General features: G+C 47.5%; 1 protein-coding gene across 1 annotated transcript in view; it reads right to left on the reverse strand.

Annotated features, from left to right (window-relative positions):
* Window positions 1-1,662: 1,662 nt before the first annotated feature.
* The window catches only part of RGS9 (regulator of G protein signaling 9), a 28,818-nt gene continuing 17,303 nt past the window's right edge, over window positions 1,663-13,177 (reverse strand). The window contains exons 10-17 of the mRNA XM_059828103.1: window positions 9,937-9,966; window positions 9,214-9,275; window positions 6,816-6,929; window positions 5,708-5,823; window positions 5,124-5,211; window positions 4,466-4,604; window positions 3,313-3,398; window positions 1,663-1,924 (exon numbers count right to left, since the gene is read on the reverse strand). Coding sequence (XP_059684086.1) covers window positions 1,753-1,924; window positions 3,313-3,398; window positions 4,466-4,604; window positions 5,124-5,211; window positions 5,708-5,823; window positions 6,816-6,929; window positions 9,214-9,275; window positions 9,937-9,966 — 807 coding nt within the window. The 3' untranslated portion in view covers window positions 1,663-1,752. The remainder of the gene's footprint in view (window positions 1,925-3,312; window positions 3,399-4,465; window positions 4,605-5,123; window positions 5,212-5,707; window positions 5,824-6,815; window positions 6,930-9,213; window positions 9,276-9,936; window positions 9,967-13,177) is intronic.

Here is a 13,177-nt window from a genome sequence, read left to right on the forward strand (position 1 = left end):
AAGCAGAATTAAAAAAAAATTACCGTCTGAGCCTGCTCACCCTTACGGAATTGCAAAATTTGCCATTGCTTCCACTGGGAATAAGAGCAGAGACTTAGCAAACAGACCTTGACATCAGAGCAAGAGACTCATGCAGCTTGGTTTCAGTTCCTCTAAGAAGGTTTATCACCATTAGGTTAACGGAGGTCACAAAAATCTCCCTAGCTCAGCTGCAAAGCAAAGGAGACTAGTTCTGCAGTGATACCAGATCAGACCTGATTCTGCCTCTGGTAACATGCACAGGGAGGGCAAGAATCGCTGTTTAAAGCTGTTAGGGACACAGCTATTGCCTGACTATCTCCCTGCTCACGTGGGGTTGGTCTGCATGCACCCTGGTACCTGAAGGCTCCCACTCACATCCAGCTTTCCCCATCTCCCATTTCCTGTAAAATCATACCAGTAGTTACAACAGATGAACAATAAGAACTGGAGTGAAGAAGCTTCCCAGACCTCAGTGCTTCCCACCCAGTCCCTCTGCTTCCCCTAAATTTTGATAAACAAGGAAGCTTTTCTGTCCCCCAACTCCTTTTACTGGGTTTTGCAGGAATCTTCCCATTTCTGGTAATCATCGGCCTGGTCCAGACACGCTGGGGTTTCCCAGCAAAGCCTGGAATCTCCCTAAGCTCTTTAGCACTAACGCAGTATTTTAGGTTGCCTCATTCTAAAAGAGCAAAAGAGACAGAGCAAATGAAAAAAAACCACTAAAGTTGAAATCAGCTCTTAACACCTCCACCCTGGTTCTTCCTTGCCTCTGGGCTACAAGCCAGCGACAACTGGAACTACCTCCTGTTAGGATTTTTTAACAACAGAAAATAGAAGAGCAGGAAAAAGACAAGACAAGAGATAGGAAGGTTTTGATAAAAGAAACACAAAGCCGCGGCTGCATCTCTCAAGCCCTCCTGCAGGCTCTTGCAGAAGAGAGCTCTCTAAGCCTGCACACCTAGCTCATCGTGCAGGGGAGTCACAGGGGAGAGCAGAGCTTTCCACTGATCATCTCCAATGTGCCAGGGGGCACTTGGGAGTGTCTTTGAAATTCAAAGGGTCAACTAAACCTTCAGAAATGCTCATCCTACCGTTCTCACAAGAAGTCTACCCCGCTCTTCTGCCTGTGGCTCCGTTGCACTGGCTAGGAAGTGCAGGATACTTGAAGGGAGGGGTGCACTCCTCTCAGGGGGCGCCCGGGGGGCACCCCTTGGGAGGGTGCACATTCCCCTGAGAGGATGCACGCCAGCGCGGACGCACTCCGAGGTGGGCTGCCTCGCCCTGCTCCCTACGGGGTCATCCACCTCTGCTCCGAGGAAGGCTGATTTGAACCCAAAGGATTGGGGCAGCAGAGCTTTACTCTGCCTTGTGCCATCCCACCTCCTGAAGGAGCAGGAGGCAGGGAGAGACAGCCGCGCTGCCCAACCTCCCTGGGGCTCAGGGCAGCTATAGGGCATCCCCCTTCCGAGGTGTGCGGGGAAGGAGCTGGGGCTCTGCTCCCCATGTCCGGCACAGCCAGTGGCCTGGCTCCAGCAGCACTCCCATGCCTGACATGCCTGGGAAGTGACATCTGCTGCTCCAGAAGCCATGGCAACGTGCAGGAAGCAGGCTGCTAGCAGAGCCAGCCTGGGAAATCTAAAGCAGCACTGACACCTTCAGGAAGCGTTGATGAAGCTCAACACCAGCCTCGGCTTGTCTTTTCCCTGTACTGTGCCCTGCAGGGCTCAGAGCCTACTTGGGAGGTTCGTTCTTGAGCTGGCTCCTGCGATCCAGCTTGCTCATGACCTGCGTGATGTCCACGGTCGTGGCGGCTTCTTTGGCTTTGGCCTCTTCCTCCTGCTGCCTCACAATAACGGGGCTGGGGCTGGAGCGGAGGTGGCGGCGTCCGAACGGGAAAGTGGAGCTGGGCAGAGAGTGAGAGAAAGAAGCAGGGCGTTACTGAAAAGTAGAAGGGCATCAAAAACTCACCCCTGGTAAGCCAACTTACCAGGAGGGCAAGCTCAGACAAAGAGACAGACGTGCCACTGTCACCCGCACAACAACAAGGAAGCACAAATGCAGACGAGGTGGTTTAAAGCAGGACTGGGTGACTCAGTGTCACACATCAGCTACAGAACTGCTAAAAGCGTAAAGTTAGTCCTGTTCTGGTCCTCGTGAGGGACTCCAGGGCCAGGAGATGACCACTACATTACTCCTTTTCTTGTAAGCATTTGCACATAACTAACACTCAGCGTGAACCCAAACAACTGCCATCAGTGTCCTCAGTAAGATCAAGATAGGGACCAGTATGGGCGTCTCTGGTGTCTGCGATACCCCCAAAAATACCCGCTACCTGCTTCAGCAAAGCCATTACCAGAAGCAGTGGAAACAAGTGTTAAGCCAGCCCTGGATGAGGTACTAGTTCTTTAGCTTACCCAGGATGCTGAGTATTGTGTCTCCAGAACAGGCACTGACAAACATGAAGGTAGTCACCAGGCATCAACCAGCATCTGCCAGCGACCTTGTGATATGTGGCTCAGGGAAAAACTAACCAAACCCCAGGCAAGTCAGCAGGAGGTTTTTTTTTCCACTGACTTGAAATGGGCTTTAGATGAAACAACAGTGTGAAAGTCCATGATTCCTCTTTCTTGCTTGATGAGTGGAAGAGGAACAGAGAAAGCACACCACCCAGTCTGGCTCTGACATTGCATGCTCAGCTTTAAGAAGCAACTGCAGTTCAAATGGCCTAAATTTGCTATGCAACCTTCATCTTGGTCTGGAAAAAGCCATTTCAAGCCTGCCCTTGTAAGGCTGTCCACCTTGTGCCAGCAGTCACTTGCAGGTAAGATGCTGTTTGTTCCCATGAGCCTGCCTGTCACCTTCACTTCGCAGGGGGTAAGCGGCTCTGTCCAGGCAGAGCTGAGCAGAACCCACAGAGGACCCTGCAGTGGCTCTGTGTCATCTCTGGCAGCCAGTGTTTCATGGGCGGGAGTTTTCCCATGCCCAGTACACAGTGCTCTCTTTCCAGGAAAGGAGCCGTGGTTAATGCAACAATCACAGCCTTTCTAAACAGACCCAACAGACAAGGCAGCTCAGCAATCATCAAGTCGATTCTGACTGCACACAAGCCGCTTCCAAAGGGCTTACAAATAAACAGTAATATCAGTCTCAAAGCAAGGCATCTTCTTAGTGAAAAATTTTATTTAGTTAAGCAAACGTCTAAATCATAGTAATTTTGCTGCAACTCAGGCTTTTTCTACCCTTGCTACAACAAGAAAAACAAAACCCACAATTACATCCAGTTTCACTTGCCTTTTTTTGACACTCTCTTGTGGCACAACAGCCTTGGCCAGCATTTCCTTGTATATTGGAGACTTTAAATAGCGGCCATAGGAGTCCTACTAGGAGAAAAAAAAAGAGAAACCGGTAGTTATAGGCTGCAAACACCCTTATTAAAATCACCACCAAATACAACTGTTCAGGAGCCAGGGAGGCTGGGAACTGGATAATCTCCCCCAGCAGCTCAAGGGACTTTGCATCTTGCAGGCAAATGTTGCTATTTAAGCCAATACCCTTTCAGCTTGGTGTAAAATTCCCAGGATTTTCCATCTCACAATAAAGCTTCCCAGGCAAGATCCAGACCAAAAGGTCTGAAATGAGCTTAGCCCAGGCTAGTGGTGTCTCACAGTCACTGCAGGGTGAGGTGCTCATGTTTCAGGAGCCGAACTTTTCAGCAACTGGTGAAAATCAGTACAGATCTGCTGCTTTCAGTGTCAATGTGCATTAGCAGCTGCTCTGGCCCATAATGCTCCTTCCTGTTAAGTGTATTCTGTATCACTGGTAAAGAGGAGTTACAGGTTATTTGTGGTCACCACGATCTGATAAAAGCCATGGTCCCTATCTCGATCTGTCTATATGCTGACATCAGCCTGCAGTCTGCTGCATCAGTCAGACATAAAAAAGGGTGTCCATCAACATAACCGCAGAAAAATGTGTGAAAAAAAACTCAGTAAAACTTGAGATGGGCCATGTCTGCTTATGCTCTTCGTACAAAACTCATGCAGTTATATCACATCACAATTGCTACTACCTTTGCTATCCACTGCCGAAATCCAGTTGGATACAAGCATCCTGCCATAGGGATACCGGATGTAGCACAGAAAGTGGTACTAACCGAGGGAAGGTAAAAGATTTGTTCAAGCTTTGAAAGAGCTGGTGACCGAGCTGGTATTAGAAAGCAGGACTTCCAGCAGACACCTGATCTCCACCACCTTGGGGACATGCTGCCTTAGAGGGAAGAAGCAGCAGCAAAATACAAAGGCCTGAACCAGTGCTTGCTTAAGTCAGCAAATTTGAGGGACTTTCAAAAAAAGCCCACTTGAAAGTGACAGCTGATAGCACACAAAGGCATGGAAAGGCCCAGAGAACTGGAATCCCCCTAAGGCATTGGAAACAAATAACAAACCTTTTTCATCAGCATGTAAATGTGGGTCTGAGCGGCATCTAAAACATAACGATGAGGGTGCTTGAGGCCTTTGACCGTGATGCCCATTGTTGTGCCATCAATGTTTATCCAGCGCCTTGCTCCTGGAGCCAGGAAGAGCCTGCAAGGAGGAGGAATCAACAGTGCCATTAACAACCGGAGAATTCCTGGAGATTCCTCTGTCTATGCATGAAAGGAAAAGTCCCTTCAGCTCCCCACTACAATTTGCTGTCCTGATCTTGGGCAGTCAATCTCCTCTCCAAGAGTGTGACATGCAGTCACTTCCTCTTGCACTGTTAACACACAATATAAACCAAATTTTAGCCCACTGGAAGCAAAAAGGGTCTCTCCACTCTCCTCGTGGCAGCCTCAAGATCTTTGCTATTCCACACCTTTATTTAAATTACATGCTAACACCTAAATGTAATAGAACACAGAGGAAAAGTAACTATATAACAAAACAATACTTATGTCCCCACATAGGAAAGGAGCTTTTGAAGATGGAAGTACAGGAGAGCCATATTTGATGACAGCTTACAAAGAAAAGTCTCAGGAATAAATCATTTAAAGAATGACGTGTGGAAGAAGGTAATGGGACTCATGTACAAAGAGTTTAAGAATGTAAAATTATCATACTCACTTGTAAATTTCTTCAGCTTTTTCTTTGACCTTGGACTGATCTCCGTACTTGAGATCCTCACAGGCTTCCCAGAAACTCAGATTCTCTCCTGCATAACAAGGATGCAGTCAGCAGAGAGCAAGACTGAGGAAAATGCAATCCCATTTATTAACTCCTAAACTGAATTTGACTCAATACACGTTGGACGCAATCCACTCTCTCCAATTCTTACAGCCACCTTGAAAATGCCCTTGGGACTGAAAGGGAAAAACAGCATTTCCCTGCTCTCTGCTCAGTGACAAACGACACCTGTAAGAGCGTGTGAATCCAGCCAGTTCCAGCTTGCCTGGGAGCGGTCCCCTCGCACAGGGAGTGCCCTGGGCTGTATTTTGTGTCCTGTGCCACTAGATGGTATTGCATGCACTGGCTGCACAGCCGTCACCTCCAAAGTCACTTCTACTGCCTTTACTTGGTGACTTTGTCACTGCCTCAGCTCACAGCACCTACTGCAAAGGCATGGATTTCCACCACTGCCCTGTCTCAGCTGTGCAATGTCCTGCTGGGTGGCCTAGGCAGGGGCAAAGATAGAGACACAACAGACCCACCGCTGAACTCCTTCTTCAGGAAGAGCTGGAAGTTCTGCCGACCTTTCGGGTCTCGTATCAGCTCACTGAAATTGAAGGCCCATCGCTCCACACGCATTCTGGTGGGGATTTCCACTCTGCACAGGTTGAAAACAAACAGCACTGCCAGTTTCATGTGGCCCATCTAATTGGCAGATTAATTAAAACCAAAATGCCCTTTGCTGGAATGCCAAGAGACTTCTCAGCACTCTCTGTTTTCCAGAATGCTGTAATGAGCTCCTGAAGTCAGTCCACTAAGTAAGCCATAATTAAACAACTTGGTACACAGTGGGATGAGGATTTATCTTGGATTTATGCTGCTCTCACAATGACAGCCCAGCTTTGCTGGAGGTTTGACTCAGTCCCGTTCTGGAGGAGGCACTGGTTGTTGCCCAAAGCTTTGCTTCTCATAAAGGCATTCTGTGAAGGTGTCCTTTGGGGCTGTCTAATGGGATATTATCACTCTAACAGGATTGCTGGTCTCAAATGAGAACCAGTAATATGTTGTATGCTTCAAGCCCAGAGATGCCACTGTATAATTAGCAAATACTATCTGAATGGAAAACCAAGGGAGACCTCAGAGAAGGGACGGACCACCAGTATGTGCCTCCAACCCAAACTGTCTCCTAAGAAAGCAGCCTGAGGCGTCTGCAAAGACCAAGGGCCAGTATTTGAACCCTGAATTGCTACACCATTGGCAGCACCTAATTTAGCAAGGTTAATGCTAAACCAAGTGCTATACCTGAGCGTAACTGGTCATATTCCATTCCTGTGCTAGTAAAACTGGACTTCATTCATCCAAGGGGAGGATTAGACCCACTCAGCAGGGGCTGAGTGCATAATCCCATCATTAGTTTAGGAATTTCTGTAATGTTAAGGAAGGCTCCACTTGAAGAAAATAATTCTGGAAGTTCAGCATGGAGTATTCCCAAGAGACAGTTTCTTTAGCATGGCCAAGCTATGTCAGAAAGGGAATGCTTCCCTGCTCATGATCAGAGACCAGATATCATGACGAAATCAGTGGTTCCCTTTTCTATCAGCATAAAGGACAGTGTAAACCACAAGCTGGCAAAGGAATACAAATACATACAGTTTTGCATTGAGATCCCAGAACTCAGGGTCATCTGTTATCCAGGGGTTGCTGGGGAGACATCCAGACAGGATAGGATCATTGGAGAGGAACTGCTCAGAGTACTTCACAAGCCTGCAAGTAAATCCAACAAAATAAAAATATTCATTTGCAGGCAGAATTGCAGCCAGCCCCATTATAACCAAATAAATGGCTGCACAGAATATAGATACCTTCAGACATGCCACCCTACCAGTACAGGGATCTGGAATGTGCCCACTGCCTTACTAGAAAAATTGATTAATTAGCTCAGTTAATCTTTTCCATTTCCCAAACCGTAATTTCCTGGTTGTCTTTCAAAGCAGTGACTTTGTCAGTTCAAGTGCAGGGAGATAGAAGATGCTCTTCCATCACCTCCTTTTGCCTCTTCATTTCAACGAAGTGGGACCAAGCCCCAAACGGCTTCTGCCTCCCTCTCCAGCCAACTGGCAAAGGCCTGATCCTGCGCCGTTTTGTGGAAAGTGCCAGAGAAGAGGAAAGCAAGAACTGTATTCACTCAGGGTGGGTTCTCCACAGCCTTCCCATGGGGTGTGGGAGAGCCCAGGAAGCTCCGGGAGAGGTGAGGGAGTGCTGAGGGCACATCCCGGCTTCTCCTTTCCTCTGCTCACCTACCGCACAGCTCATTCCTCCGCAAATGACTCTGAGGGCTTGGCACAAAGCAAAAATGTCTCTATCCTAGCAAGAACCAGACAATGACTTCTCCTACCTTCTAAGTTGGCCAGACTTGTAATTACAACTGATTTCACTAATGTCCTGGAATTTTAGCTTTCTCCTCCCTTTTTCATTCTTGAAAAAATCATCTGGTTTCTGCGTTTAAAATTCCTTCCAGGCCAAACAGCTTTCATGTGCTCAGAGCTGGGAGCACATTGTCCAAGGACCCATTGCTAACAGGCACCTTGGCATAGATCCTGCAATTACACAATGCTACTGCACAAAGCATACCACAGGTTTGGCACAGAAGTGCTCGATCCTATCTTCTCACTGGAAACGCCAAGGCATTCAGCACCTGCATAATTCACTCCAATCCATATATTCTAAACAAGCTACAAATATAAACCTGTCAACTCAGGTAACATTGCTCTGTTCTTTTAATCATTAGTGCTTTGCAGCTCCTCCTAAATCAATGCAATGCTCTGATGCATGCACACTATCTAGTTGCTGCTCTTATCCTCATCAATAATAATTTGATTCAAACCCAATCCTGCAGCTGAGATGGAGATCCAAATAGGCATCAGAAGACTAGAGCTAATGTGTGAAAGCTCCACTGCCAAACAGTTAAGCACCACAAAATTCCTGGAAGGTAGTCAGGTGTCCCCAGCTCCAGCTCACAGTTTGGAAAATAGAGGTAGGAGAGTTTTAAGTGACCTGGGAGTCAGTGACAGATGAAATGAGCAGAACTGCTGGTGTCTTGCAAATTGTGGTTCTTAGAAGACAGCACTGCTTCCCAGACTCTTCCTCCTGTTTCATTCATCCACGACTATCTTCTCCCAGGGAACAGGCCTGAGCACCTTAGATTTGATATGAATCTCTGGGTGGCAATGACTATGTAAAACAGACTGGTGGTATGGACTGCACCTCTAGGCAACTGGCCAGCACATAAGATTCCAGGTAAGAAATGCCTGTGGCAAAAACACTAATGGCTAATGCTCAGACCAGGAGCTTTGCAGTTAATTGGCTTCATCAAAAATCTGATCAGGAAACACTCCCACTGAGAAGAGGAATTGCTAATTAAATGCTTGGATGTTCAGGGAGAGGCATGTGTTCCTTCATAATACAGAACAACCAGAGACTTCCCCAGCTCTTCTGCCTTCTGGTGAGCATCACCATACAAGCAAGAACACCGATGGGGGCTGAATCCAGCCCAGCAGGCTGGGGACCAGGGACAGGAGGGTCAGTCTGTCTCCGCTGGTTACTTATCCCACACAAGAACAGGCACAGGATGGGCACACTGCTGCATTCTCGCAGGGCAGCCTCCACGCAGCTGCCTTTCCAGATTGCAGAGCTGTGCTGAGTCCCAAGCATCATGGCCCAGCCCTGACCAGACTGAACATCTCTTGATTTCAGAGGGAATCTCAACTGAGAGGTTGGCGCTGCTCTGCAGATATACGTAGCAAAGCTCTCCTTAGCTCCAAGGGAGCCTCTTCGGCGTGACTGGGACTCTGATCCCTCCTCTGCCTTGTGCCTCCTGGCCCAGGCAACACACAGCCCAGACAGCACAAACAACAAACACTGCGTGTGGCCACCACATTGATTCCCCTGACTGAGTCATCAGCTGCCAGAGCAGATAGCTTCATCATCTCAGCAGGAGATAAGTGCTGAAGACTAATTAATATGTGGACAGAAGGAAATCAGGACTTACCCTCCAAGAGAGACAGAAGATTTCACTCTGGACTTCATGATGGCCTGCTGATAGTACATGATCTGAGAGGGATCAGACATGTCCATGGTTAGGAGCATGGAGATTTGAAGACAAGGCAGTCTCTATCTGAACATCAAACATGCCCTCTCCCAGGTAGTGAGGCTAACTACAACAGGGACTGCTTCTTCCCTAATTATTGGATGTCCAAGGAATCAGAGAATCCCTAAACTGTCAGCAAAATGGCTGTTTTCACTAAGCTTTGCACATGTCAGAAGAGCATTTTGCAATGTGCAAGTAATTAAAAAGCACTCCCCATGCTATATAAAAATTGGATAACAGCTACCATTCTAGGCACCTACAAACGCTCTGGATGGTTTAGCATGTAATTATCATTAATCCTTGGCTGTCTCTACGCTGGCGCCACTGGATGTATCTCCTATGATTGCCCCACCACTAATTTTGATCTATTGGATTTTAGCCTTGGTGTCTGTCTTTGCTTGAGCCTTCCCGTCACTGCTGGCTGCCTACAGTGGGAGGTGCAGAGGCAGGAAATGTCCTGAAAGAACACTGACCAAAAGCTCTATGGGGCAGACACTGCCAGCCAAACCCAGGCATTTTTAAAACAGCTCATCCCCTGCAAAGGGGGCTTTGAGCCCCCATGCAACACTGATGTAAGCAATGCATACAGGACGAACACCTCAGAGTGAGGGAAGGACCACTTACCTCTCTCCTATAAACATCCATAGTTTTTTTCTGTAAAATAAAAAAACAAAACCCATTAAAATGGGGTGGGTGCTTTTACTTGACTTTTTTGAGACATGAAAACACCGTTGCAGGGCTGCCGTTGTGCAGCGCTCTCCAATTAATTCTCATTACAATTAAAATCAAACAGAGTAGCTCAGCTAATCAGGGTATCATCAAAGCTAAGAGCATCCACACACCGTAAATTGTTCCATTAGCTGTATTTACTGTTTAGCATTGCTTCTTCCATCACAGGCTGCCTGTATGCCTTCAATTAAGAGGTTATTCTAATGGAGCTAAAATAGATTCGTTTACAAGACACAGATTAGATCATTCAATATTAGCTAAAGGAGACAGGAACCAACACATTGCAAAATATAAACACCACAATTAAAAGCCTCAGAAGCAGTATCTGCTGTGCAAAGGGTGCTTACGTTGTGATTTGAATAACTCAGACTATGTTACATGTCATCCACAAATGAGCAAGCAATTGAAGGCAAGAAATTAACTGCAGGGTGTTTATTCACACAGCTTCCTTTGAAGCAGTTACTTTGCGTGAAATAAACTTGAGGAGGGTGAAGGAAAGACAGGCTAAGTCAGGGCTGCTCCCAGCAAGCCTTTAAAGGCTTATGCAGTGTTTTAGTTCTGCATCTCTTGTTTTAGCCAACAAGATCTGCATCCCAGAATTATTCTATCAAACTAACCCTGTGGCAGACAGGGGTCTGCAGAGTGCCTTGGGGAAGTGCAGTTTGTGAGCAATGAGGGATAAAGCATCTGGTATTGAATGGCACAGGCAGCCTGCTTCCCCCAGAAGAACCTGCACCCTGAGCTGCCCCTATTTTGGGAAAGGCAAGATGTTCTCCCAGGGCTCCTTTGTGAGGGGACCATTGTGGGGACACTGGTGCAGATCTGCTTTTGCATTTTAACCATCATCACTAGTCCTGCTCAGGAGGGAGAAACTATTCTCTATATGGAAGAAAAATACGCACTTTTTGCTGAAACTTGGTTGGTTTTGAGAGGGCACACTCACCATTTCAGCAGCAGGAGCCAGATATGCAGCAGATCAGCCAATCTATACAGCACTACCGTGAAGCCAGCCCATCTGATCCTAACACAAACCTAGCCTGGCCAGTGCAGTACTAACAGAAATCCTCGCTGTGGCATTGCAAGGGAAGGAAGCTTTTTCTGCTGGAAATACCACTACCAGCTCTGAATGACTGCAGTGCACATAATCTCAGCAGGGACAAACCGGAAAGCAAGCAGTAGCTGCACCAGCAGCAATGCTCTGCTGGCCACACACAAGGAACTATGTGTGAGGGGGTGAGGGCTGACACATGAAGGGGAGGAAAAAGCTTATGGACAACAGTATCATTGGTCACAGGGCTGTACAGCCTCCCTTGCTGATTCAAAGGCTCCTGGGACATCTTATAAATGATGGAGGACACATGGACTAAGGAACAGCTTTTCACCCTTCTCTGCTCTTAGCTGCACCCCTGATGCCAGGCCAGTTTCCATGTAGACACCATTTCTTCCCCCCATTTCTACAGTGTCATCATTGTTTCGGATAGACTGTAGAAATGGAAGGCAAAAAAAAAAAAAAAAAAAATCACCTGCTTGCGCAGAGAAATTCACTGCCCTAGAAGTGTCCTCTTTAGAGAACTTTGTTTCTGTTTTGGGCCAGCTATTTCCTGCACAATAGGAGTCACTATCTCCTTGGGGAACCCCAGATACAAACCAGGCCCCATCAGATTTACAAGTGCCAACTGAACTGTTTCATATGATGGAACTTAAGTGTGGCTAGGGCGTTTACTTTAGGAAATCAACACGTTAAAATCATTATATGGTTTTGAAAGGCCCCTCATTTCCTTCTCTGGTGGGTGCCTCAGACAGGCCTGGTGCAGTGGGGCGAGGAGAGGTGGATGCTGGCATAGTGGCTTGAAGGCAGCTCATGTGGTAGTAAAGTTGTGTTATCTTCTACAGGGGTCTTAGAGGCAGGCAGCACACCACACACACACGAGACAAACAGCTGGTGGGAAAGAGAAAAAGAACACAGTAAGTTAAATGTTATATAGAGCAAGAAAGGCATGAATTAAAATGCCATCACAACAGAAAAATTATATGTGGGTGAGTAAAAATCAAAGCTAATGCCATGTCTGCAAACAAGGAAAGATTTTTTTTTTATTTTTTTTTTTTTAAGTGCATCCTACACCAAGGATCCCCTCCTGCCACAGCCTGAGCATGTAGGTCAGCCCTCGGGACAGCTGGTCCTGGGAGAACCAGGGGGGCTTTGGTGGGGTGCTCCAGGGTGGAGAGGGGATTTGCCAAGGCTTGCACAGAAAAGGGGCTATGGCATGAGAAGGGCTGAGCATCACTGAGTAGTGGCACACACTGAACTGGAGTGGAATCAAAGAGGAACCCAGAGCTGAACACCCTATTGAGCGCTGCAGGTGCTGGCTGTGCTCAGCCCTTTGCAGTTCTCAAATCCACAGTAACTGGGAAGGATCTCAGCTGTTTCACCCCAGAACTGCACATCATTTCATCTCCCTTTCTCCCACAGTGCTTCCACCAGTAGTTTCCAGCTTTGTTGGTGGTACAAGGGACCCTAAATACTCTCCGTGTCCTATTGAGCACTGCCAGTTGTTCCCACCATCCTACCCATCCTTACCCCCTGCTACAGACAGCAGCAATGCCAAAGTGCCCTGTATCACCCACCCACCCTCCCTCCGTCATTTGGAAAGAAAGAATATTTGGAACAAAAGAGTCATTTCTTATAATGAGATTAATTTTGCAATACCCTTAACGAGTGACTTATCGCAATTACCACGGATAAGATCCCCAGCCCAGCAGGCTTCAAATCAAAACGGCAATTAGCGAAAGACTTTGGTCTGTCTCAGGCGAGTGCCGCGTGCTGTTAAACATCCTCCTCCCCAAGACTCACAGCAGCACTTGGACACCTTGCACGGCCTCGTCACACCCCACTGCCACCAGCTGAGCACTCCCCGTGCACGCAGGCAGCGGCTGCAAAGCTCAGCTGGGTGCCAGCCAGGACCTGCTCAAGAGCCCTGTGTCTGGAGCTGATCCACATGGCTGAAGCCACGAGCTCCTACAAGAACTGGGACATCTGCTAATTTTCAGCTAACCATTCGCATGGACCTCCTCTGCTCTCAGCGTGGGTCTTCCTGACCACATTGTGGAGATAATGGTCATTATGTTTTTGCCTGTC

Source organism: Gavia stellata, chromosome 22, assembly GCF_030936135.1.
Source record: "Gavia stellata isolate bGavSte3 chromosome 22, bGavSte3.hap2, whole genome shotgun sequence".
NCBI classification, from domain to species: Eukaryota; Metazoa; Chordata; class Aves; order Gaviiformes; family Gaviidae; genus Gavia; species Gavia stellata.